The following is a 27,843-nucleotide window of genomic DNA, read 5'->3' on the forward strand; positions in this document are numbered from 1 at the left end:
TGTTTATTTTTCTGTCACAGCCTACAGCCTGTTTTGTCCCTTTTCGCCGATTGTCTCCCGTTCTGTTCCCGACTCACTCTCAGTCTGCATCCCTTCTCGCTAGCCCACCCCCTGTTCCACCCCCCTTCCCCGGGTGAACCTAGCCGCTGGGGCTGGCCTCTCTCTTTCTCTCTCTCTCTCTCTCTCTCTCTTGCTGTGCCACGTATGTAACCTAAACTGTGGAAAAGCCAGACAGCACTGGGCCACAAAAAAAGCTTTCCACAAGACCAGGCTGAGTCTCTGATCTCCCTGGACCTTGTTCAGTGAGGAATGAAATGGGGCTGCACATTCTCATTTTCCTTTACTGTTGCTCGTCCGGATCCAGACGCCCTCTTCACACTCACTCCGTGTCTCTATCATCAGATCTTCACTTTTCTCACAGTGTATTTTGTTGCCGCAAAATGCTTTCCTGGCCGCTCTTATATAAACACAGGCTCCTCCTTCACCCTTACTTAATGTCATTAACAGGTGGCTGTCTAAAATAGACACACACACACAGACAGACAGCTTGGTTGTCACAGATACAGACGTGTTTTTTATCTTGCTGGCAGCACCGTCAGCTTACGAGCCGACCACCCTGCAGCGCCTTCCCATGTTGATTTTGAATTTCTAACACGTTTGGAGGATGAACAGGGTGTTGTTCAGACTGAACGTGGGTTTACGAATGACGCGCACACACACACACACTAATTGTCAACAGCGTTAACCAACCGGACCGTAGCCCCCTCCACCCCTTTACACTCACTTTCCATAACTCTTACGTACCTCCCTCCCTCCCCTTTTCCCTCTCTCTCTCTTTCACCAGCTCTCCCATCACCACTCTCCCCTTCTATTAAGTTTCAGCGCCTCTTCCTCCTGAACTGAACAACACTCACCAAACAGGTCAGACTTCTTCTTCTTCTTCTTCTTCTTTTCAATCAAGTGCATTACCCAGCTGTTGCTTTCTTAGGCCCGCATGTGGCGCTGGGTGTCGTTGGTGAAATGGCTGAGCAGGTCCCTAGTTTTCACAACTTCCAAAAGGACCAGTGTGCACTAATGTCTCTTCTGCTCAGCTGCCTAGGTCGCTGCACCGCAGGGTTTACTGCCTTACGAACCAAATAAATGTGAAACTACGCACTGCTTTAGATCCTCTTTTTGTTTTTTTTTAACAATGTAAGTGTGTGTTTGTGTCGTCTGGCCTTAGACTAGCCTACGTTCTCCGGCCCATGTGATTATCCTGTGGTTAGTTTGGATGTAATGTGATCGAGGTTTGTAATTCTATGACTACTAACTTGGCTGTCAGCAGCTGCACTCCTGATATTCATTATTACAGTTAATGGTGGAGGAGTATTCTAATGTATCGCTGCTATTTCAGACCTATAGTTCATTAGTAACATGATTATCTGTGCTTTTTGTTTGATCCTGAGGTACAAGTTCATTCTTAAAAGCAAGTAGTAATTAAAATGAAACACCATTAGTTGACAAAATCTCACCAGTGGGTATATTTTTCTGCTGGCCTGAGCTTTTCAGTTGTTTTTCATTAAAGGGTGCACTTTTAGACTTTTTGATCTCAGCTGACGCAATAAGTTTGCATTTTTCCTTAAAACATGAGAAGATTTGTTGAGATGTAATGAACGGCATATAAAAAAGCCTTATGTCTTAGAAGATCTTGGTCAAAACTCACCCACTGTGACTTTACATTGTCATAAAACAGAGAAATAAATCCTAAGAAATCCTGAAACAGGAGGAGTCAAACAAATAATTCACATGTGCTTGTGCAGTTTTTGGTCCAGTTAACCATCAAATTCTTCGAACTCTGAAACACAGGTCTTCGACAGGGGGTCCGCGACCCCTAGGGGGTCCTCGGAGGTACTGCAGGGCGGGTCGCAAAAACTTTGGTTGATTAGACATTTTACGTGTTCTTTGAATTTCCCTCCACGAATTAAAATTTCTTTAAATACACATTAACATGAAGCCGACATATCTTAGTAAAGGGATAAGAGAACAAAATGATAATAATAATGATGTATATTTATAAGTAGCACTAGGTCAAGTTTGATTGAGTTTTGATAATATTGCTAAGATCTTTAGACGCTTCAGAACTTTTTACGTTTTCATGCAGTTTATATAGTTGTTTTATAGTTGTTTACTACAAAATATTGCTTTTGACAGGAGGGTTCAGGAGGTGTGTTGCCTATATAAAACGTCTGATGCTGTCACTGAAAAGCTCTGAATTAAGCGATCCGCCAACTGTGTGTGGCCTGCTGGTGCCACCTTCCTACAGGGCCGGGCCCCTTGCCTCCACTCTGTGACCTGTTGGACTGTGCAGCAGAGTTAATTACTGCAGCCCCCACTCTGTCAGAGGGTTCAGGCTTGAATTATCACCTTTCATGCACCCTGCGCCGAGCAGCGACATGGTTGTGCTCCATCACACACGTTGTCTAAACCTCTCCAAAGGCCCCACGCTCACAGCTTGAAATAACGAAAACACAGCCATAAGCCTGGACCTGACTGCAATTCATACCGTGTATCACGCACACGTTGAGACACACACATGCATTATCACGGCTGCAGATTCTCAGTGTTTGGCGGTACATGTAATTCAGGATGGGTATTTGTGGCAACCCATTATCCCCTCAGATCAAAGGGGATCTGTGTCTAAGCCAGAGACAGTGTACCTGCTCAGGGAGAAGCTCTGTTGTCAACTCCTCTGGGAAAATAGAAGATGTGTGGTCAAGCCTGGCACTCTGGAGTTATCTCTCACCTTGACCCCGCGCAAACCCACTCCTCTAACTCATCCAGCCCGATTGTTTCTTCATCTCAAGCAAAATCTGCCTCTCAGGGAAATGCCATATGGCTTATCTGTTGTTGGCTGAGAGCATGTCATGTGGCTTTAAGGGAGGGAATACTGTAGATGCTGATAAAGCTGTTGGAAATTAAATATTACACTGGTGATGAAAAGATTTTGCTCTGGTGAAGCGTATGCTGGCTGCTCTTTCATCTTTCTGTTTCATCTCTCTGTTACAGAGGACTGGACGGAAAACAGACACTGGCTCTCCTGTCCCTTGCCTCCGTCTCTTCCCATTTTATCATTACCTTACTCAGTCCACCCCCTACCTCGTCCTCGCCCTTGCGATATATTGTTTTTTTTTTTTGTTATTGTTTTTGTTGTTGTTTTTTTAATTTATTTTGTTTTCCCAAATTCTACAGTCCAGATCACTGACATTTACTCATCCATGACAGGATAGTAAATAGCTGTGTCTCTCCTTTTTGATATACTGTTGTTTTTTTTTTTGTTTTTTTAATTTCTTTCTTCTTGAACCTGTACTTTTCTTCTTGTAACTTATTCCATCTCTTCACCTCTATCTTCCTCTAATCTTCCCCCTAACTGTCCCACCCCGTGGTTCACCTCGGGTCTGGCCACACGACAACAGTATGTGGTCCAATTTCTTTGTACAGCAGGATGAGGACGGTCGTATCGGCGTGGCAGGGGCTGGACAAGGTGGAGGTTTGGGTGGAATGAAAGGTGGTAGAGGACAGAGACGGAGCCACAGGATGAGCGACAGCCAGGAGGGAAAGATCAAGCTGGCTTTCTTTGTGGCTATTGTTGGTGTGACCCTAACGGTGTTGGGCATGGGGACAGAGTTTTGGGTGGAGCTGGCCCAACCCAAGAATTTCAGCGGCAACCAGACCTGCCAGATGGCCCATTATGGCCTGTGGAAGGGTTGCATCCGTACCCTATGGGTGGCTGACATAGACCCAGAGAGGACAAGCTGCGGCCCTGCAGAGCTACCTGGAGGTGAGACCTCTGGCTGATGTGAGTTTGTGTTTGCCTCCGTCCCTTTGTGCTGTCTGGGAGGTGAGCAGGTGAGATTTCTGGAGGGGATGTGTCTGTTCTGTCTCTCTGAGTGTCTACTCACGTCTGCTTTTCCGCAAACTGAATTGCCCATCCATGCAAATCTACCCCGGGGCCGCTTCCCCCTGTAACAATATGCACATCAGTATGAAAGCACATTAATAGGAAATGGTCATGGTTTGCTTTTTGGAGGTCGCAAGTTGACATCACTAAGGGAAAACGTGTTCACTTAATCACCGCAAATTTTCTTCGCCATCACCACTGATGTGAAAACAGAGGGAGCAAGCATAACTAATATGATGCATGCCCTCTGGGAGTAACCTTACATCTGTACGTCTCTATATCTGAAACCATCCATAAAAACTGAAGTGCTTCCTTTCGGTAAAAATAATAAGATTTCCGAGCAACACATTGATGATTTGCTAACCGCATTTAAAGTCTTTTTTCCCCCCTGTGCATATGTGTACATCCTCTGCAAACTTACAAAGGCATAAAGATAGAGGGTTACGAGAAGCTGCCTGCATGCGTATGTATCTAGGTCATCCTACAGAAAATGTGCAAATGGAATCATTAAAGAAATCCGATGCCTGGAAACAGAGCCAGTGGAATGAAGTGCAAGTGCAAGACTGCAGCTTTATTTCGGCGCCGATCGTATTGTAGCACCACAAAGCAGCATCCAGCCGTAACAAGCAATGCATCCTTTGTTATTCGTAACACGATATGTGTAATGGGACATTATTAATATGAGGATACTCTCTTCACTGGATCTCAGCTCGTGTTGTGGACACGGTTCGGCTATATAATAAAAGGCCTCACCACAGGTTTATTGTGTTAACGGGCTTGTTTGAGTTGTGACAGCTTCTTTCTAAAAGCACTTTATTCAACTTGACCATGGTTAGGTTCTCCAGAGTGGGTCGATTATCTCCACAATGACCCATTTCTGAGGGGAAAGGCAGGTATTAGAAGGTAGGGACAGGCTAGTCGTGCCTCAGAAGGACCTTTTCCTGGAATCACTGCCCGTCAGGGGATCTGCAGAGACTCAAAAGAACTCACCTAATCTCCTCGTGCATCAGAGCTACACGTGGATCACATAAATACCTAAACGCTACTCACAGGCACCACAGCGAGTGTTGTGTTATGATATTGTTTTTCCTATCCAATTATAAAGGAGTAAATCCTGACACACTGTTCTGTGTATCTGAATGCTTCTAGCTAGCAGATGTGAGTCCAGCATGGTTCTTTGGTGTGCGAGAGAAGCCAGTATGCTTGTGACAGTCTTCCTCACACGTCCCAACACTGTTGGCCCTCGCCGCCTGTCGCAGATGGCCGTGGGCTCATCGTGTTTGCAGGAAAACAACTGTTTTTGCCATCTCTGCCTCTCCGTTTCACATCCCTGTTTACATGCCTCTGGCTCTGCCGTCCCGTCCCGAGCACAGCGCGGCCCGCTGATGCCGTGTCTGTCGTCTCAAGACCAGCCATCCGTCTTTGTTGCCCGCTGGAGAGGAACGCGACGGCTCAATAATTACAGCGACGGCAGGGGTGGCGGGAGCAGAACCAGTTGACGGTTGATAGCATAATGTGTTACAAAATCTGATGAATGGCGGGTGTGCTTCAGCGAAAAACGCTTGCAAATGTGCTCAAACATTCGAAACCGTGTGTGAGAATGTGTGTGTGTGTGTGCGCTGCGCATGCATGTGGTCATCTTTGATCACATAATTTTCAGGGGGTGAAAGTTATCACTATGTGCTTGTGAAGCCAAGTGGAATGTGACTACTTCACAGTTTTTGTCTAAATATAGAGAGAGGGAAACGAGGATGAGGGGCAGGCGGGGACCGAGGGAGAGTGTATATGTAATGCAGTATTAACCAAGCCCTCTGTGTTTCCTCCCCCACCTGACATCCCCTGCTCCCCTCACCTCCTTCTCCATCTGTGGCTGCCTTCTCTCTTTCCCTCCGCTCACCACCCCTCCATCTGCCTGCAACCCACTCCTCGTTTCCCCTTCTTTTTCATCCTCTTAGCTTAGCTCCATGTTTTGGTTTTGCATCCCCCTTCTTCTTTTGCTTAGCCGACACATCCTCTTCCTCCTTCCTCCTTTGGCAGCCAATTCTCTCCATTATCCTCCATCTGCCCCTTCTCTCTGTCTACCTCCCTCTCTCTTCTCTGCCATTCACCCTCAGTGTTTTGCTGTCTCTCACCCTCTCTGGCGGCACCATATGTGCAGTCCTGGGAAATGTGTGTGTGTGTGTGTGTGGAGGTGTGTGTCTCTGGTTATTCCAGCTAACCCTCCACACTTGGATATAAATAGGAATGATGCCTGGAAGGACAGAGCAGGGACGTATAGAAGGCACATCAGAGAAGACCAGCCGCCATCCATAGGAGTGCGTGTTTGTGCGAGTGTCTGATCTTGTCTTCATACCCACAGAATCCAACTGCACCTACTTCAAATTCTTCACCTCTGGGGAGAACGCAGTCATATTCAAGAAGACAACTACGAAGAGTGAGACATTCAACTTTTTTTTTTTTTTTTTGCTGTGCATCCAGACACACACAAGCTATTACACTGCCAGATACTAATAAAGATGCTCACTGGGGTGCTCACAGAACCGTACTGGTGGTTTTTGCATGTTTTAGTCCATTAACTTCCACTGCCACCCATTTTCCAAACCAAGCCACAAGCCATCAGACTGATTAATGTGTTTGTTGTGCTGCCCAGGGAGCCACTGGGCTCAGTGCAGTTTGAAGATTATCTGGTGGATTTGATACCTACAACGTCCCAGTGAACATAAGCCAGCTTTACATTTTGGTTAAAAGTTTTGTGATAGTCTTGAAAACTTCCCGGTTGATAAATTCAAGGGACCTCTGCTCTTTGAAATATAAGTGATTAGGTTCATAAGGGTAAAATTACACCTTCATTATCAATTTTCTCATTAAGGTGCAGACAGTCTGAGTGTGCCTGAAATTACATTATAAGGCACCAACAAGAAAACTGTTTAAAAAAAATACTATGTGGCCTCAGCTGCATTACAACAAAGTAAATAAACACTGAGCGTTGTAATTAATTAACATTAACTATGACTTAAATCTTTATTAGGTTCATTTGTAAAGTGCACTATTGTGTACTGGGGTAAAAAAAAATGAGGACACGTTTGTACCTACAGTGGTACTTGCTGATGCTGCACACACAGTGTGTCATTACGCAAACATTTAGTAGGGAGCCAAACTGGGTAAATTAAAACAAAGTCAGAAGGATCCATCCCTCAGGGACAATGTCTGTCTGCACAAGCTTTCGCAGGACGTGGGCATTTCTACAACTCTGCAGCAAGAGTTGACATAAAAAATGTAAAGTGGACATAAACAAAAACCGCAGACAGTCTTTTTATATCGCATTTGTTATTCATCCCACCTCCACTTTGGCATCTTTCCCCCCTACACCAACAAGACAGTTCCTGCTGGCTGTTATGTTTTAATGAATAAATAATTATCAGTGGTGGAGCGTCAGAGTTATGGAACTGGCAGGGATTATTGTGAAAAGCTCATTTCTGGGTTGCACCTGTTCAGGCTCATATTGCCAGTGAAATCTGTTTTATGCAGAGCCAGTATGAGAAGTGGACGTATTGATCTTGTGTTTGTATTTTAACACTCAAACTTTGTGAAGTGATGTAATATCTGGTTCCACTAAACCATCCAACACAGCACTTCACAGTTCTTCTGTTTACTGCAGATTTTTTCGTTGCCTGCAGCTATGGATTTCAACTTTAGCTGCACTTATTCTCACAAATTTCCTTAACTAATTCAACATACTCTCCCCTCTAACTTGTCTCTGCTCGTCTCACAGATCTGAATCTAGCAGCAGCTGTCTTGGCCCTTTTGAGTCTGACCATGATGGCGATGGGCTCCATCTGTATCGCCATGTCCCTCAGCAAAGGAGTGCAGTTCTTCCTCAAGCCGGCCTCCTTCTGTTTCATCCTGTCAGGTGGGGCCTAGCTTTTCTCTTAAGCCTATCACAGCATTGTCTACACGTTGTTTCTTTACAACTGTAACTGCCATCAGATAAGAGCTTTCACAGAGATGGGGTTTCTCTTTCTGCACCTCCATGCTTGCAATTTATATAAACTTTTCCCAGAAAGTTTACATGAGCAGCTTTTAACCACCCATTATCCCCTCTTCTCACTTCTGTCTGTGCATGCAGGTGTGCTGGTCCTTCTCTCTGTCCTGATTTTCCACCAGTCTGTGCTGGCCTTGCTGTCCAGCGACCACTCCATACCTTTACACCATGAGCTGTCCTGGTCTGTGGCCTGCGTGGGCTCTGCGGGAGCCCTCCTTATTGTTGGAGGTTTCCTCTTCATCATTCTCTCCCTTCCTTTCAGCCCCTGGCAGAAATGCTTTCCACACAAGAATAACGCCACCTAGCACTTACAACATGCAATATCAATTCCGTATTCCGTATATACGTCTCGTTTGAGAGCAAGTCAAAACCCATTTCTCACAGCTGTGACGCTGAGCTTGCTCTTGGCATTTAATTTGCCACACAAGTCATACTAGGTCTTAAACAAATTTATGAAGCGGAATCCAGAGCGCATACACAACAGAGCAAGGATACAGAAGAAGGTTTTGCAGAAAAATTATGGATTTTTTTTTTTTTTTTTATGCTCTGTGGTGTGTTTACAAGTGTTACAAATGAGCTTGCTAGCTTCCCTATAGCTGAACAACCACACATAAATCTAGTCACATGAAAAGAATAAGTCTGTAACATATGAAAGCCCACTTCATCTAATTGATAAACAAAATGGCCTCAAGACTGACACATCGAAATGTTTTCTCATCTGGATCTATCAGCAGGACGACAACATTTATCCACCACAACTGTTGCAAATAATCTAAAGTGAGACATGGAAGATGATCCTCTCCCTCTTTAGATGTGATGGACTCAGTCTTAGGTGTTGCTCTTAATTTTTAAGTGAAAACATAACTATTAATGTTATGTTCCATTTCTGCCAATAGGCCGCGCAAAACCTTTCAAACTGGTCTTTCAAAGGCAGCTGTTTGTTGACCCATCCATTGACCCAAACCTCCTCCCTGTGTGAGACTAGTTTATCTTTGTTGTATGCGACACAAGATCAAGTTCAGTATTAGTTCAATATTAGGGTATGTTAAATTGGCTGTTTTTTTCTTCATATCACGACTAACTTCTCATATTTCTTTCCAACAGACTGGCCTTTACAATATGTCAGCATAAGTGTAGCAGCAACTACTGTGTTTTTAATAATGTCATCAATCAGTATGGAGACAGTCGCCTTCAAAGTGCAACTATTATATGCATCACATCTTACCCATATGCATAGAGTAAATTAGTATATCCGTAATATTGTTGCAGCAGATCCTGTGAAGCTTTCTGAACACTTAATACTTGATGAACAAGATTTTTCAGTTATTTATTTCTCATGTGACTTTTACAGTAGTTGGTCAAACGTCAGTTCAGTTCATCTGGTAAATGTTGAGATGAATCGAATCGACTATGAGACCAGATTAAAATTGCATTTTGTACATCAGAGAATTGTATGGACTCACTTTATAATCTCAGTTCTGTACATAAAATGAATGTTGTTGTGTGTTACGAATGGTGACAGTTTTGTGGTGTCGTTTACAGTTGCATCGTTTCAGTACTTATTTCAGCAAAGCTTCAACTTTTTTGTCGTACGATGCTCATCCTGTGTATGTAAAGGGAAATGCTATGTTTAAAGATATACACTATTTTGTGTTCTCTGTCCTGTGCGCATATGTGCGCTATGTGTCACAAGTTTTTTGTCATTATTAAACTGATTTGACATAAAATAACCGCCTCCCACTGGTTTACTGCCGTGGCATCCTGTCTGCCCTCCACTTTGACATTCACCCATTTTCACCCCTTTACAGTGTGACTCCTAACCCCTCTGCCAAACATCCAACTCCCCCACACCCGCGTCCCCCCTCTATAATTAGGCCACAGCTCATCGCAGCGCACTTCACTGCAGAGGTTGGGAAACCTTATCCTTGAATTTCAAATATGTACCCCTGAGCCTATCCTCATACCTCTGTGCCCTCTCCTTCTCCAACCCTGACCTCACTGTGTCACTCTCCCTGCTGTCTCCAGGGGCAGCCAGCGGTCACTGACCCAGCGCTCCTCCACCGCCAACCTTGATACTTCACACACTGACTGATCATTTCAGAAATATCCCAATAACCGCTCTCTCACCCCCTGCTCCCTGGGTGTAATGGCAGCGTTCACATACGCACCTGCACGAACACACATACACACACTCATGTGTTTTTAACTCCCAGTGAGCAGAAACCAAATCCACATGACACACTATCCTGGTTGTATATATAGCTGTTAATAGTTCTACTGAGACTGAGTGACAAGTGGAGCACGGCCGCATATTTGTAAATGGAAAAGAGCTTCCTAGAATTCTTGACCTGCAGATTGAGGGAAGAAATTCAACTGGGATAAAAGTCTCAAGCGTTATTATTAGTTTGTTGCTATCACTGGCTTCATATTTTAAGACGTATTTCCCGAAGCTTTGAAAATGCACGGTGGCTGTGCAGCGGATTCACTCCTTGAATCTTTCAACGGGACCTCACTGCAACTGTAACTAAATGGAAGTAGGTATGATAATAGCAAGGAAAGGCACTCTGAATAACTAATCCTCCGGTTCCAGGAGCACTGCTAGGAATCTCAGGCCCCTTGTCAAGGATGCGACTGCTCCTCCTCGCCCTAGTGCTTGTGAAATATCATCTCTCTTCTATGAAGGAAGACTTCCAGCTTCCAGTCTCCTGCCAGCAGCCATCCATTTGAAGCCCTAGCAAAACAGACTATGACAGTATCCTGTAAATTGTTTATGCAAAAACATGCACAAGGTTCCAGATGGATCTATCAGGGAGTAAAGAAGTGTCGTGCTGAGGTAGTGGTCACAGAAAAGTACACTGCATTAACTTTGAGTTGATTTTCTCATTATCCTTTTTGGCACACACCACCCATCTGGCACTGTCCATATATTTGCAAATATTACAAGCTGCTGGTCTGACAGCGAAGGTTAAAGTCTTTTTAGGAGCGTAGCACACAGAAGATTAACTGAGAGACCTTGAGCTTGAACAGCTACCAGGAGTGCTGCTTGCTCCATAATGACATGCCGTGTGTTTTAGCTCAGTGGTGGAATATCGTCAAACTGTACTCTTGTGCAGTTTCTCCATTATTTCCATTTCATGTTATTCTCCTAAACTGCACATCTGGGGAAAATGTTAACGTCTACTGCATTGATCTGTTGCTCTTATGTTAGGTTACTAAATACTTTTGGGATCAGTATATTACATAGAAAACATATGATCTGTTCATAACACCAAAACCATCAAAATAGATAAATGGGGAAACGGTGGCCAAGCTGTAGTATTAAAATAGGTGCTTGTATATTGATTTATGCTTATTTTTGGTACTTAGTATGTGGAAGTAGCCTTTTACCTTTTGACTATTTGCATTGAAATTTGTGTGTGAAATGGTTATTCCACAAAAATGATAAATATCTATATATATATAAATTATTTCTTATCCACAACTGAAATTACAAAAGAAACAATTCCAGTATTTTTCATTTTAAAAGTTTAATTGCCATATGAAGATGTCTTCTGTTTGACCATAGGATGTGTATTAGACCATGGTTGGCTCTGAAGGGCCAAGCTCTGCACATGTAACATCATGTGAGGTGTCAAAAAGCAAAACAGCTTCATGAATGGGAAGTCAGTTTAAGTTAAATGCAGATTTTAGTGAAATATTGATCTTGTGTGGTATTTGTTTACCTGGACGTGTAAGGGTGATCTTCCACCGCCATTTAATAATACGTAATATGCTCAGCCTGTGTTTCATTCCAGACGACAATTCAGCAAGAAAGAAACAAAAGACAGCAGTCTGTGAGTATGTCTGTTATTGTTTTTTTTTTTATAAACTTCGTGCAATACAGTGTTTAAGTTTATCACACATTTAGATAAACCATAATCGTTTGTCTAGATATATCTATTCTCAACTACATACTATTCATATTGCCCACATAAATGCTATCTGTGCGCAGTTGTATCACATTTTTTTTTTCTGAAATGAAATCAAAGAAATTAAAATGTATAGAATCTGGAAGCGTCGTTGTCGTTGCTTTGTTTCTTCGTTATATCATGTAGCAGGTGTGTCCGGGGCTTCAGCCCGGGTCTGCAGTCAGTTGGGACGGTTTAGACGAGAAAAAGAGAGAGAGAGAGAGAGAGAGAGAGACAGAAAGACAGAGAGACAGAGAGACTGTGTGTGTGTGGGGAGGGTTTTACATGTGTTTACATTCTCATCAACATAAACAGGTCATAGTTCAGACTCAGCCGTTAACAGGGGGAAGCACAGTGAAAAGAATCTTTGGGGAGATTACGGGTGTTGTCTCTGTGGGGAAGCTGACGTGATAAAGTATGGGAAACACTAATCATGTGACCGATTACGGGCAAGGGAAGGGCCAGGTATGGAGAGTGAAGCGTGGCGGCTGAAACCATCCAACAAGAGTCCAGGGACGGTACTGGGAACAAAACACCTCAGCCAAACCCACCCTGCCCAAAATGATGCATACCCAGTTTGAACAGTGGTCCCGAAAAAACGTACCTATAGACTTTACAAATATATGTATGTGTAAATTACAATGTACACGCATCGTTTCAAAAGTTTTCTCCATAATGTTTTTTTTTTAAACCCTTTGTAACCCACATACACATGTTCTGTTTTTTGCCTCTGAAAATTATGATTTGCATGTGTCACCTGGGGACTTTCCATATATATAAAAAAGTTTTTTTTTCTTCTGTTTTTCTGCTCAGGCAGCAACCTTTACTTGATTCTGTACAAATGTGTTATTCTAGGTCTCTTTTTTTCTGCTTCCTCTAATCAGAGGTTTCTGTTAATGCCCAAGAACAAACATCTTCAACACGACTATAGCTACAAGTACTACTGTTAACACTGATTAGAATGGAAATAAGACTAACAGAGGCCCATAGAAAACTCAGACTCGCAATAACAATGAAGTTGGTCACTTGTCTCGCTCACGTTATTGTTGCATTTCTTTCAGTATCAGTATTGGAAGACAATTTACAGTATTCACATCTGACTTCATATTATAAATGAAAATTGTATAACTGTATATGGGTGTTAAAAAAAATAATACAGACTCTCTTTCACCCACATATTGTGCACACTCATGCTTGACACTTTTGACGCAGTTAGACACAGCTCACTGACAGTCCCAGTGGCTCTGCATGGAAGAAATTCACAGTAAAAGTCGTAAAGATCTAAAATTAGAGTGAAAAAAAAGAAAAGAAAAAGAAAAGAAAGAAAATTAAAAATTCCATTCCAAACTATAGTGTTTGCAAATACAGCTAGCCTGTAATAACGCTAAGAATAATCACAACAACAATTCGACATTAATGATGATCTGGTTAAATTAGCAGTAATATTGCACAAAAAAAAATATGTGAAACATTTTCATAGTAGCCCAAGGTTAATTGTGTTTGATCATTAACAAAATAAATAATTTCTAGCATGTTAAAATATCAAAATAGTTTTATTGTGAAAGTCCATTGTTGTTGTTATTATCGCTCTGTTATTACTCTTTTTGCTCTCAGTGAGATTGAGTCGACTACATAACAGTGAACATGGAGGGAGAGACATAGCGTTTCACCTGTCTGCTTGTGTTTCTATCTATTTCCTGTTGAGCCACATAAATGCAGTGCTCCTGTCTACCTTTCCTCTCTCACTACTACTCACTCTGCTTCTCTCCCTTCCTCCTGACCTCCCTCATCTCATACCCCCTCCTACACAGGCGTTGTCTTCCTATTGAGGGTGTTAGAGTTGCTCTCCCTGTCTCCCTTCAGCCTGTCCAGAGTCCCCATCCCTCGCTCCCTGTCAACGGTGGACGAGGTGAAGGGTGGAGGGCCCGAGCCCACAGAGTTGGGCATTTGCGCATTGGAGTTGGAAGAGTTGGAAGGGTTGTGGGATTTGAGTGATGGGAGAGTACCACTCATCATCACTCCACCTCCATCCTTTGGGAAGCAGTTGTGAAGCTGGTAAAGTGTGGCCCTGTCCACCGTTCCGTACATGGGGGGCAGACCCCCTAGTTTGGGGTCGCGGGACAGCGTGTAGAGGGAGATGTCGCCGCCAGCCAAGGCCGTGTGGGAGCGGGAGTGAGGGTTGGGCAAAGTGGACACTGAGATGGGGCCCTGGGAGAGCAGCGCGGACGGGGGCAGGCCGAAGTTCTTCCCCCCGCCTCCCCCTACCGGTGAGGGGTCTCGGGAGCGGGACGGGTCGGTGGAGCGGGACGAGGAGCGAGAGCGGCGTCGGAAGCGGTAGCTGGGCAGGCGGAGCATGGCATGCGTGGTGCTCTTGAAAATGTCGGTGCGAGAGCGGCAGCGGAGCTCCTTGTTCTTCTCGATGTAGATGTTGACGGCCAGCACGCCCACCATCTCAGCCATGATGAAGGACAGGCCTCCAAAGTAGAAGGACCAACCATAGGAGTACTGCCACTTCTTATCCTCATCCTTCTTGGGAGAAATGTCCCCCAGGGCGGCTGAGATGTAGACTATCACACCGATGATGTTACTGAGACCTGTGAGAGCACGGACATAACGAGGGTGGATAAACCAAAAGTAATAATAAACAGACTTGTCTTCGCTGATTGTTTGTGGCATTTTCAATATAATATTGGGATGAAAGTAAATACAAAGACCTCCATTTAAATCTCGTACAAACACACCTAGTCACATATAGAAATTACTAAACAAGGCACAAAAACTGTTATGGCACGTAATGTTCTCCAGATTATTACTCAAGCCTGCTCACAAGGAGACACACACACATAAATAATCCTCAGTTACCTGCAGCCACAAAGAGGATTCCTGCTCCTAGGATGATGTTCCTTTTACTCTTATATAAACGACTAGCAGCGATGCAAACCCCTCCCATCAGCAGTAGGATGGCACTAAGAATAGGGAAGATGTTGGAAGCCCTGACTACCCCTACAAAAAAGAAAGAGGAGTGAGCATAAATACACGACAAGGATTACAGTTTCAAGAAATCCAACAGCCCCATAGTGCACGAACAGTTACGAGGACACGCTGCACGTTAACCACTCAGAACTGACGGCGAATGAATAGTTGTTGAGGAAATTAATTACTCAGTGCTAGGCACACGATGGAATCAAAACCTTCCCATGTGGATTTCAGTGCCTTCAGGAGGTCTGCCAACCATGCACACATATGCACATACAAGTACAAACACACACACACACGCACACACACACACACCATTAACACTCCTCTCTCATCTAGGATAACTAGGCCACAGGAGAGGAAATGCCACCTAAATGCCAGCAAAATGGCTCTGCAACATTGTAAACAGAGCATGAGCTTTTCTTTATGTGTGCACAGGCACACGTGAAGCGTATCATAGAGCAGAAAGACATCACTGCAGGGCACCGGGTATGAACTAGGGCACCCCATCTCCTACGACTTCGTACACACTGTCACATGTTTACTTCTTGGGGAGATTATCTCCTAATGGCCGATAAAGCACTGCGTTTAAAATGTAACAAACCTTCATTTTGCACCTTTTTTTGCATAATCCCAATTATGTGTTCTTCTTTTATTTCCCTCCCCCCTCCCTCATCCATGTCTGGTATTGCAGGTATTGACTTACGTAGGACGTACTCTGCCCCATCATGGTCAAAGTCTGCATCCTCTGGGAAGTGGTTAATCTGAGAACACACTCCTCTCTTCACTCCTGAGATGTGTAGAGAGAAAAACAAGGTGACCAGACTCAAAAAAAAAAGACAACAACCCGTATCTGCAGCCGTAAGCAAATACAATATTAGCTATCCCGCTGAGGAGCAAACTGAGTGAAATGAAAACAGCCACATCTTTGTTTGAATCCAAGCCCATGTGCTGAATAGTAAACAACATGATGATAAACGACACAGAGGTTAATGGCTCCCCTTGTAAATGCAAGTTATGTTTGTGACATCACATACACACAGCAAAAACCCACATGCACGTACACACACACGCTCGCACACATAATTATATACAAGCGTGCACACACGCAGGCAGACAGATAACTACCCGCCGGGGTCTTGCATGTAGACAGACATACGAACGGAGGGACGCACGCACGATGACGACAGCACACCACTGTTGTTGATGGATGGATTGTGAGAAAGATGGAGTGATGGAATGAAGAGACACAGACGGAGGGAGAGACGAACAGATGTTGGGTGAGCTGGTCTTGTTTTCACAGCTCTTATATTTCCACAGGTTGGTCTGCAAAGAAACAGATTGAAGCACAAAGGGACGAGGACATCAGTTGAGCCACTGATGCATCAGTACATAAGATGCATTTCAATGTTGCAGCTGGTCGAAGTGGAGATAGTTTAGCTACTTTGCTCAGTTTAATAAGAAATATGGTTCCCAAAACAGTGTCTGGCCTTTTACAATGGGGCACAGGATAATAGAGATAATTACTTGTCTATAGAAAATGAAATTTATCTGCACAAATTTTGAGTATTAAATACTGGATACCCATGCATGCACTCAGTCTCAGTGCTTTAATACTTATGAGTCGGAGACAGGCGTGACAAAGAAGCTGAACCAGGCAAACAGGAGAAAGTGATCGTCTACAGGTAACTTAGCACAGCCCAACCTTCAGTGGTCTTGAAGATGGGAGCCGAGGACGGGGCAGGTCTCTATCCACTGCATAATGTGCCACCCACCCACGGCCATAAATCTTTTAGAGTTAGCATGTCCTGCACTGCCACCCCAGCTACACCTCACTGCATCACTGCACGACAACTGAGCATCTAACTCGGCTCAATACTCCACAGGCATCAGGAATGCTTGACCTCTAAGCCACGCCAAGAGACTTTCAGCTTTACTGCAACACAATGCCAGAAAAAAAGAAAAAAAAAAACTGAAAGAGTGAGACTATAAAGAGACAAAAACAAGGACAAACCAGGGAAAGATGAAATGTAATGTTTTGGGGGTTAGGCAGAGGGACACATGGAGACAATGAGAGTGGTGAAAAGGAAGGAGTGGATGAGGGTGCACTGCAGCAGAGCTGCAAAGGCTAGCACTTATCTCTAATTGGCTGCTTTGCTATCAGGAAGCTTGGAGATGAGGACAAATTAGCCTTGTACAATGACCAAGCCCAGGATGGGCAGGGGATGCTTTACAAAGAGGAGCCAAGAGGATTTTTTTTTTTGCTTGACACAGAAAAATGTCTACCTCAGTCTGCATGTGAGCAAAGGCAGAGATCACTAGCTCATGCCCCCCCATTTGGCTGTAGCTGCTTCACTGTTAACTCCACCCCAGTCTTTACTGTGGAGTGTCAGCCAGGGAGTGTAATGTATAATGAATTAGCAGCTTGTGTTGCAGTGACAAGCTGAAGATTGAGGGATGGCTGCTGCCAGTGTCTGCGTCTTCCGCCACTTGAAACGAGAAGTTGATGGGTGAACACAGGCTTTTGTTTCAGCGCTGAATGAATGCAGCCTGAAGCACAGACAATGATTAATGGATTATTTTGAGTGAGGGGTTACGCTCCACTATCATGTAATTATATTGCAATTATGCAAAATTGCTTTCTTTTTGAAACGGCGTGATCTGAAAAAACACAAATGAAGTGTGTATATGTTGATGCCACTAATAATAATTACCAGTACTGCAGCTTTTCTGCACCTTCCCACACAAAGTTTTCTCAAGTTGGAATTGTTTAGGTGTTAAAAACTGATTTTGGACACACATTTAAAAAGTAATTTTTCCACACTGCCAGTTGAAATACGAGCAACAGGTTTAGTTGGATCTCACTGGATTTATCTATACTATCAGTGTCACCAACTTTAAAAAAAAAAAATATATATATATATTAAAAAGTCAAATACAGCAGAGGCAGACAGTCAACAGTTTCTAATGATAGAAAAGTCTGAATACAAATATCTAGTTCACGTACTATCTACAGAGCTGCAGATCTGACCCCACTCTGAGCATCACTTGAAGTCACACAGCACAGGTTTTGTGTTACTCCCACTAGACTCAGAAGAACACTTATTTTTTTTATGTTAACCCTATCTATGTTATCAAGCTTACCCTTCCTTATTTTTCCCGTGAAACCTCAGTCCCTAAATGTCCCGAAGGCAAGAAGAGCTAGTCTGACTAGATTTGGATCTGTATTAAATGCTAAACCGCTAGGAGGCAACCCCAGCTGCATTACCTTGTCCTACGTCAGCCTTCCCTAAACCCCGAAATGAACAACAAAAGAAAACTTCTGCATCTCACGACATCCTCTTTACCTTCCAGGCAGCATATTCGCCATAGCCCAGAGTGGGTGAGCGCCCCAGGATCCTTCTTGTCCTTATTATGGGGGTCATCCTGGGTGACGTTGGCTGTGCTGTTGCAGATGAGGGCACGGGAGTATAGCCAGTAGTCCGTCCCTATTGCCACCGTCATCAAGCCGAAGGCAGCGAATGCCCCCACGGTGGTGAGAAGGATCTGGATCCCCTTCTCACACACCATGCCTTTAAGAGACAGTTTCAAAGAAAGAGAGAGAAAGAAGCATAACAAGCATTTATCGATGGGTTAGAAAACAAGAACAAGTGTGATACCCTAGAAGAGTGCATTTACAGTCATGGGCATTGTAGTTTAATAAAAAAAAAAACATATACAGCAAACACAGGTAAGATGATGCAGAGTGGGGTGTAACGGTGGGAGGGAGCGGGGGAGGAGATGAGAAAAGACGATAGTGAGGTGGAGGCAGATGTGGGAGGTGCATAAGTAGATCTATTATGTGTCCTTGGAGGAGATTTTGATGACTCTGCTGACTCTGCTTAACAAGACAGAATTTATGTGAAGCACAACCGATTACACCCTCCTGCCTCTCCACAATCATGTGTATCGGTGTGGCTGGAGACGAGTACACAAACACGCACGCAGGCGCGCGCACAAGCAGCGGATCAAACACGAGTTCACCCTGCACATGACTTTATGCATACAAACATCAGTTTGTGCTCTCACACGAATAGCATTATATAATTCACTTACGGCTTTTCACATTGACCCGTGATAGCGTGAGTTATAATGTTGGCTTCAGTGTCACGCCGCAGTAAATAGCGTCTACCGCTTTAAAAGCTCCCTTTCACGAGTTTTAATAGGCCAAAGCAGAATCTGAAAGTGTGACAAAGTCAGACCTACCTGACGGCGAGTTTCTATCCTTCGACTCAATTTTGAAATCTTTCTTTTCCTCGTCAGTGAAGAACGTGCTGTCCCCTCAATCCGGACAGCATCCATCGACTGTTTTCACCTGCTCCCCTCTCTCCTTCTTGCACTCGTTCTCTCTCTTTTGCCTCTGTCTCTTTCTCTTTCTTTTCGTCTCTCCGGAAAGTTGGTGCTGGCGGAGGTCGTGGATGGGTGCCTCGCTCTTTGTCCGTCGGCTGCTGGCAGGAAACTCTCTAAAGACAACCCATGATCACTGCTCTGCTGCTGCACATAAAACAAAGCAAACCCCAGAGATACACAGGTTATTCACAGACGTATTATTGGGTCATGATTTTTTAAATGTCTAAATCAGTTGGTACTTATGGGAGGGACAAAAACATGAGAGGGAATTAAGTAAAATGTTACGCCCGCAATACTGTCAGTGACACTGAGGCGAAATGGGAAAGATTGCAGCCGACCCCTCTCACCCTGGACACAAACTTTCTGAGCCGTTTGCCTCTGGCAGGACACTCTGCCTATCAATGCAAGCCTTTTTAATGCACAATCTGCACAGTTTGTTCTCTATTTCAATTTTTTGTGTATTTCTCATATTCTTGTGCTCGGTACCAACTACTGCAACACATTTCTAGTACATGCAAACACGTGTGGAAATAAAGACCATACTGATTGTGATGTTTTTTGATGCGTTTTTTTGCATTGCGTGTGCAAAATGTGCTCATGTAAAAGAGTGCAAAGCCCCTCACTGAACTAACCTCTATAAATAAAGGCTGAATGAACACGTAAACATTTACAATTAAAAAGCCTACAAGAAGAAAAGATGACATTCAGCCTCCACTGTAGGCTACGTTATATTCCGTGTCAGTCAACAAATGTTTGCATGCTAACACACACAACACATAGTAAATATTTTACCGTTACCTGATTGAAATCAACACTGAGACCATGCTAGCATGCTGCAGCCTCACAAAACTGCTAGCAGACCACAGTCTCCTCGACTCGTAAGTTGCTTGTAAAATAACTTAATCATCAGGCTGATACTTTTGGCGCTACACTCTACACATCAGATCCTGTTTAAATATCGTAAAAACGCATCTACGCTGTGTCGAAGCAGAAAGAGTTTATTATAGCAGTGACAGCATTACAGGCTAAAGAGCGGATGACTCCAGAGCGAGGGAACTGCATCTAGTCTAAATAAGAGGAGCAAGAGGGGGAGGCAGAGAGGACCAACCCGACATTGTTACCATAGCAACATTGAATTCCAAAGTCTGGATCAGCACAGAGCGAGAGGGGGGAAAAGGAGAGGGGCAGGCAGGAGGTAGAGGGAGAAAGAGACAGAGAGGGCAAAGCTGAATAAGGCTAGAGAAGAGAGATGGGAAGAAAGGAGTCAGAAATGAAGAGGATGTAAGTCTGAAACCCAGGCCGTTAGACCAGTGCGCTAAAGCTCTGGAAATAGATAAATGTGTGACCACTGCAACACAGATGGTCCCGGACACATGTGCGCTCATAAATGCACATGAATAAATGCCAAGAGTTACAGAGGAAATGAGAAGTGCCTCCTCTGTCAGCCTCTTTTTTTTTTTTTTTTTTTTTTTTGATAGATTGAGAAGCAACTATGTGGCTATGACGGAGCTACACACATTATTCAACAAACATTATTTAGCAGACATAATGCAGTGCAGTCAAGTCTGTTAATATTTGATGATGCAATATGGCACCGTGATCAAAATAGGTTACATCCTGTTTGCATTGTAAGACCCAAAACAGAGCAGCCTCAGAGACAGAAGGAGAGATGGAAGGAGAGACGGTGTGTTGTGTGTGTTTTTATGCGTGTGTGTGTGTGCGCACATTTCCTCTCCAGTGCATCTGAGGATGGGTCTAGTCCAATCTTATTGAATCCCAGTAATGTTCCCCTCAGCTCCCTTCAGTTAGACAGCAAAGCCTTACAAACTCTGCGTACGGGCTCTTTATTATGTAAACTGTCAAATGATACCACCACAGTGTGGCTTATTTATTATACATGGTGGATGCATATGTGCGAGAAAATAAGCAAAAGTGAATGTGCATGAGTGTGAGTGTGTGTGTTGGATGACCTTCCAACCCTATCAACATACTGCATCTCCCTGGGGAAAATACATGTCTAGAAGGGATTACACTATCTCCAAGCCCTAAAACCATAGCATCACACTGTGTGTGAGTGTGTGTGTGTGTGTGTGTGTGTGTGCGGGTGTGTGTGTGTGTGTGTGGTCTATGACTCCAGTATTTAATGCATGACCTTAAGAATAACCTGCTATGTTATTCCCCCTAGCAAAAACTCCCCTGTGTAGGAGATCATAATTGTCATTTAATTATCTGTACTTTCTTTTTTCCACCAATAATTAAGAAAGAGGGGAACGATGGGAACGAGTGGAGCGAGAGCAGGGGAGCGTGAAAGAACAAGAGGGCACGAAAAAAATAAGGGAAAGAGTGAGAGTTTTACTAAATGGGTTAGACTGAGAAACCACACGAAAATGATTAAAGAGGATACAAGGTCAGAACAGGGAGAGGAAATTGTAATTTTTCTTCGAGGCTGATAGTTTTATGGTAGTTTGGGGAGATGACGGAGGTTCATGAAGGCAGTTTGTATTCTGATTTTATTCCTCGGTTGGCCGGACGTTTGTCTGCAACGTTCGCTACCTGTACAAAAAAATCACTCAGCTTCTGGATGTCATCACACTACAGTTGAATTTATAAAATGTGGGCATTTGTCAGGAGAATAATAAGGTTTAAAAAACAAGGAGTTCACTTGGTTTGGGTTAAAATCATTAGCCTTTACGAAGAGTTTTGCAAATGTTTGTGAATGAGTTTTGCTCTGTTTAGAGCATTTGCTACTGCTACAAGAATTAAACTGATTGTCAATATAACGCAGGAAGTAAAACAGCTGCCCTGATGGTCAACAGTGTTCTGTTGACTCGTTCATCAACCCCGTCCTCCTCTGTAAATGGACTTCATCACTCTACAACAACATCACCCAACTTGGCTACCTCTTTAATTCTGTCGTAATTCTTATAATTCTTGTTATTTGGGAATGTTGAAGTTCAGGAGGACAGTCTCACACTGTCCTATCTTGATTAAAATCTGTATCTAAACTTTTACTGTTTTTGTTTTTTTTTTCTTCCATTTATTCCAGTGTGAAATAAAGAGTTCACCAACCCTCACTTCCCCAGTCATTTCCAGTGCGTCCACCAATGGCAAGGAACAATGCAGAGGTAGTAATACATTTTGGATTAAGTTAAATAATTTGAGTAATATAATGTTTTTCTCTACCACAGTGCTGACCATCTCTGAGCTTAGACTCACAGCAACGCTTTTATAGTATGTTTGCAACACTCAGAGGACTGTGGTTCAGCCAGAGGCCAATTAGCTGCAGCAGAACATACTGCAGCAACAAAGGCCAAAAGCTTTTGTTTGGGAGCTAGCGGCTTCAGGGACCATTACCGAGCCAGGCCCTCACTTGTCAGAAAACTTCAGATGTAATCAGATCTACCTGCGTGACTCATTCCGAGCATGACGGAAACCCTTGCTCGTGTAAAATATAAGCACAGCCGTGGAGTTGTAGCTCTAATAATGCAGCCATAAATCACACAAAAGATTTGAATTTTGTAGCAGCTGCTCCATTTGCTATTCATTGCATAAATCAACTAACCAAACTGCTTGTTGAATAAATGATGACAACTGTAATACATTTTTTCCACACATGTCAAAGGCAGTGATCTTATGTGGGCTTGTGAGCATATTTTCAGCGGGGTAACGACACAACAAAATGCCGCCTCATTGATTGCTGCAGAGAAGAAATGCTCTCCAAATGGCCCAAATCAGGACCGTAGTTAGTGAAACTGACATAATCTGATTGCTTGACCAAAAGGAAAAAAAAAAAAAAAAAAAATGCGCTAGGCCTACTTATGATGACAGCTCTAAAAATATGACCAGCGTATTCTATTCTGAGTGCTTGACGGCCGCAGTGAACATTAGGAAAACATGCATAAATATTCAGAGCAATGATACTTGGTAGCTGAGACACACACCTAAGCACATCACCGAGATCCCACATCTGGCATGCACACATTTTCATGTGTGCACACGCACATGCACGCGCAGGTGCACAGAAAAACATCAACACGCAGGCAAACATTTGGCATGCGAGCACAAATGGAGCCTCAAACCTCCACTCACAATGATGACAATAATATCGTAAAATAGGTCATCCTTAAAAGGTACTTCAAAGTGTAGCTGAACCGCCGTTTAGCTCATATGTGAGTTTGCTGGGATCCTCAGACTCTTCTGACCGAGTCTCTTCCCGTCTGAGCAGAGCTGCCGGAGGAGCTGGTGGCAGCAACACCTTAGTCTAAGAGGCTCTCAAAGTAAAGTGTCTCTGAATGACCTGATACTCATGAACCCATGAACTTATGCTTAAAACACACGTGGAACATTGCACATGAAAACTTCCCGTATTCACTGAGCGAAGCAGTTTCTGACAGCAGATCTAACACAAAGTGCCCCTAATGGAGAGGGGAGGATGATAAAAATAGAAGAAAATATTATCATTTATCTCAGCTACATAAAAAAGAAATAAAAAATAATAGAGCTTAATAATTCATTTAGTCTATGAAAAATGCTCATTACACTTTATCAGAATGTGGGGTCTTTTTGCCTTGATTGGCCAATACTGAAATTATGGCTGCATGAATCATTCCAATTATCCATTAATCTGCTGATTATTTTGTGAATGAACTGATTAAACCGACGTCCTCAGGAATTTCAGTTTCAACAAAACAACCGAACCCAGGGACATTAAATGTACTATCGAGTAAGAGAAAATCCACAAATCTTTGCAAGGTTCATATGTTAGATATTGAGCTTGTTATCAAAGCACCATTGAGCACTGCAAGTTCGTTCTTGACCTCAGAACCAACTTTGCCAAAATAAGTAATATATCACCTACTTCATCTTTCAGTCTTAATGCTAAGGTAACTTGACCATCTGCCGGCACCAACTCTTTATTTCTTGCCCTGTTGCAATGACTTATTAGAGTCTTAGAGTGTAGTCATCATTGACATTGGGATTTTTGAAAGAATTAAACAAAAATTATAATAATGTGTTAAATCCTGACCTTTAACTCATTCTTTCTCCAGTCTTTGTGCTAAGCTAGGTTAGCTGTGTATTTATCGTAGAACATTATTTCAAAAATTCCTTCTCACCAAGTAGCTTTCTCACAACTCATATTTCATGCTCTTCATTAGTGATTATGTTTGAGCTGCACGTAGTAACGTACGACTGATACATCTTTATATTTTAGGATATAAAATATATTCTGATATGAGCGATCTCAGTCACAGAAATGCTGCTTGTGATGGTCTGCAGTATTTTAAAACACACACACAAACACACGTTTATATTCAGCGAGAGGCTGTGGTCTCAGGTGCCATGATGTGTATCTCCGGTCTAGTGAGCTTGCCTTTCAGACATGCTAACACCGTGTCTGCGGTGTGTTTGTGCTTAATGCCTCTGCACACAGACAGGTCGGCCGACAATATATCACTGACACAATACAGTTCGATCACAGGCTCTTACAACCCCTGCTCTCAGAGGCTGTACTAACTTCAGCGAAGCACTTAAAAACAAAAAGCTTTGGGTTAATTGATGAATGGGTCACGGCCATTGAGACATGAGTCAATTAGAAAGCTTCAGATAAAAGCCTCTGCTCACTGGAATTATAAACAGCGCTGTGTATTCAATCAGTATGATCTCCAAATACTGCGAGCAAATGTGTTTGATTTGCACTCTTTCGGGTACAACTGTGGGCTCAGACCTTATCTTCAAGAAAAACAAATACGCAGGAGTTCTTTTTATGTGAGTGCTTAGATCAGAAGTTCCACAGTAATGTAAGTGAAAAGTGATATTTAGATGATTCGATTTGTTACGGACGCTGAGATTGAGATTGAGGCATTTGTGTCTGAGGCCCTGATTTAGTGCCGGGTTCCCTCCCGAGTCCCCGACTACAGGGACGAAGGGACATTGTGAAACCTCATACCATCAAGAAAATTGCGGCAAAGGCATTGATCCTCTGAACAATAGCTACATGACAGATTTGATGATCATGGCAGAAACGCTTCTCCTCAGAGAGAGGAACAGACAGTGAGAAATAAATCCGACCACCAAACTAGCAGAGAAATTTGAATGGAACGGCGAAGAGAAATGAGCCAAAACATTCAGACGGTGGGGGGATTCTTTTAAACTGTTGTGGACCGCTTGAGCATTAAATTATTAGGATTTGGCCAGCGCTAAAACACAACTAGAGTCTGTGTGGGCTACGCACCAGTATTGACTGCAGTGAGTCACCTTACAGTGTAAATAGCGGATCTTAGAGCCAAGTAAGGGGTTTTGAAAGTAATCCAGAATCCACAGAGACGATCATCAAGGCCACACACACACACACACACACACACCACACATGGCAAAGAGTGTGTTTAGCACGTGGGAGGCGGAGGGGCTGAGGGGGTGTGACCAACCGACAACAGAGCCAACAGCTTAATGAAAGAATCACTGATCATTGATGGAGAGGTGATCAGTCTACGGCAGCATTGTGGCGCTTCAACCTTTTAAAAAAAACCCCAAAACAAAACAAATCTGTTCACATTTCAATTTCCCTAAAACGCCAGTGAGACGTGTAAACATAAAAACATAACACATGTTGCCGTGTCATAACACTGCTGTTAGACCTACAATTAACTGTGGTGCAATTAAGACTCTCCTCAATTATCTGTTTAGTAATTACGTTTAATTATAGCACAATATCCCAACATTACTACTAGCTGCTATCCAGTGCCCGTGTCCTGACACCATCGCACTGCACAATAGTGAGACACATAAATATTCCAAATTTTTCTAAAACAGTAAACTTGCCGCCCTGTCAATGTACAGCGAGAGAAAAAAAAGATGGATATGCACTCAACCCTGAGGAAGTGGGTGCAGATGGACATTTTACATTGTTCCCCAAGTTAAAGTAAAATAAATCTGAGTTTAAAGAGAATATGCGACCACAACACATTAATATTCATCAGATAATTAGAATCTCTGAGAAAAAAAGGGGAAAATCAGTGCTGTACCTGTGATGGGCTGCAGCCACAGGGAAGACAGGTATAACTCACTACGCTGATTGCTGACAGTGCACAGTAACTCCTGAATACTGCAGTGCACACACTCCAGTAGCATCCCCACTCCAAGACGTTTACTCCCACCTTTAGCCCAGATGTAATCGGGGCTATAACGAAAAACGTATCACTGACGGGGTTCCAGGTGTTTGGTGCCCTTCACCTCTGGATCTGTCAGAGCACAGGCTGTCCAGCAGAAAGTAGGCTGAAAGGGGACTGAATGGAAAACGAATGAAAAGCACCAGATGACATGATGTGTCGCTCGGGTTCAGCATGGAGCTAAGATGCTGGCCCTGCACTGAGAGGAATCCAGCAGCAGACGCACCGTGATTAGGCTCACATAAGCTCTGGGCTGCGGGGTTGAGAGCGTGCAAGGCTCAGTAATAGTGATGCGGACTGCGGTGCATTCATTAATAGAGTAAGCCACACACATCATCCTGCCTGCATAGGCTACACGGTGGAAAATGGACGCCTAGCATCAAGCGACCGGCTCAGAGAAAACTCAGTGGACTGGGACACAAATCACACATTAAGATGCACAATCACACATAATGAAATCACCCCTCGACCTCGGAGTAGTAGTCGATCCTTTCAGCAGATACGATATTTTAGTTGCAATAACTGCGGTGGGAATGCAGAGAGAGCTTCAAACGAGCTGTTATAGGGGTTTCATTTGCATAATAGACGTTGCCTTGGCTAATTATAGGCCCGCGAAAATAGGTGGGCAAATTATCATTCAGCATTTAATCAAAAAGGTGGCAGAAGTCTGAGAATTATAATCATTGTTTTTTTCTCTACAAATCCTGTGTTCTGCACTGGTAGTAGTGGGCTAAGTTGCAGACAACGTGAAACAAATCAATGTGGCATGTAAATTACACTGAATGAACTGTGATCCATTCGGCTGCAAAGTAGAAACAACAATGGCACACCGTAATCACGAGCATTAAAAGGAAGCTGGTAGAGATCTTACCTGCAGGCTTTGTTTTAGTTTTTATTTCAGAGCTTCGCAGCGCGCTGCACTCCCAGAGAGAAGGAGATGGAGGGAAAAAAGAAGAGAGGGGGTGGACGGTGGATTGGCAAAATAACGTGTCTATCGAGGCAGAAGATAAATAAATAAAGGGGGCGATTAGAAATAAGGAAAATAAGACGCACCCGGGGGAGTCGATTCTCGATCCCTGATTAAATTTAAACGAGTCTGAGGTGGAAAAGGGCTGGGAACATGCGTAAAAAAGGCTAATACAAAACACGTCACTGAGCACGGATTTGTCTACAGTGGATGTAGCCGCTGCTTGTGTGTACTCGGAGAGAATGCGTCCCCCCCCCATCCCCCTCCCCTCCTCCCCTCCCCTCCCCTCCCCTCCCGTTGGACGAGCGCTCGCCTGCCTGTCTGCCCCTCTATCTCCTTTCTCCCACACTGAGCGCGACGCAAGCAACTTGTCGCATCCCACCAAAACTCCTCTAATGTGAATGGCGACGGATAATGTC

General features: G+C 43.6%; 2 protein-coding genes across 3 annotated transcripts; one reads left to right on the top strand and one right to left on the bottom strand.

The window, feature by feature from the left end:
- The first annotated feature begins 791 nt into the window (after window positions 1-791).
- cacng6b (calcium channel, voltage-dependent, gamma subunit 6b) lies at window positions 792-9,706 on the top strand. Its single transcript, XM_047599785.1, has 5 exons — window positions 792-921; window positions 3,046-3,817; window positions 6,297-6,371; window positions 7,710-7,847; window positions 8,064-9,706. The coding sequence occupies exons 2-5, from the start codon at window positions 3,454-3,456 to the stop codon at window positions 8,282-8,284; spliced, it is 798 nt and encodes a 265-aa protein (XP_047455741.1). The 5' UTR covers window positions 792-921; window positions 3,046-3,453; the 3' UTR covers window positions 8,285-9,706.
- Window positions 9,707-11,489: 1,783 nt separating this feature from the next.
- Window positions 11,490-27,658, bottom strand: cacng8b (calcium channel, voltage-dependent, gamma subunit 8b). Of its 2 annotated transcripts, none has more exons than XM_047599425.1 (6): window positions 27,329-27,658; window positions 19,148-19,432; window positions 18,250-18,474; window positions 15,609-15,692; window positions 14,789-14,929; window positions 11,490-14,520 (listed from the first exon to the last, which is right to left on the bottom strand). In XM_047599425.1, the coding sequence occupies exons 3-6, from the start codon at window positions 18,470-18,472 to the stop codon at window positions 13,730-13,732; spliced, it is 1,239 nt and encodes a 412-aa protein (XP_047455381.1). In that variant the 5' UTR covers window positions 18,473-18,474; window positions 19,148-19,432; window positions 27,329-27,658; the 3' UTR covers window positions 11,490-13,729. The 2 variants fall into 2 exon arrangements, with proteins under 2 accessions (XP_047455381.1, XP_047455380.1); XM_047599424.1 differs by having other exon boundaries at window positions 19,148-19,435.
- Between the last annotated feature and the right edge of the window lie 185 nt (window positions 27,659-27,843).

This window comes from Mugil cephalus, chromosome 11 (assembly GCF_022458985.1).
Source record: "Mugil cephalus isolate CIBA_MC_2020 chromosome 11, CIBA_Mcephalus_1.1, whole genome shotgun sequence".
In the NCBI taxonomy this organism is placed as follows: Eukaryota; Metazoa; Chordata; class Actinopteri; order Mugiliformes; family Mugilidae; genus Mugil; species Mugil cephalus.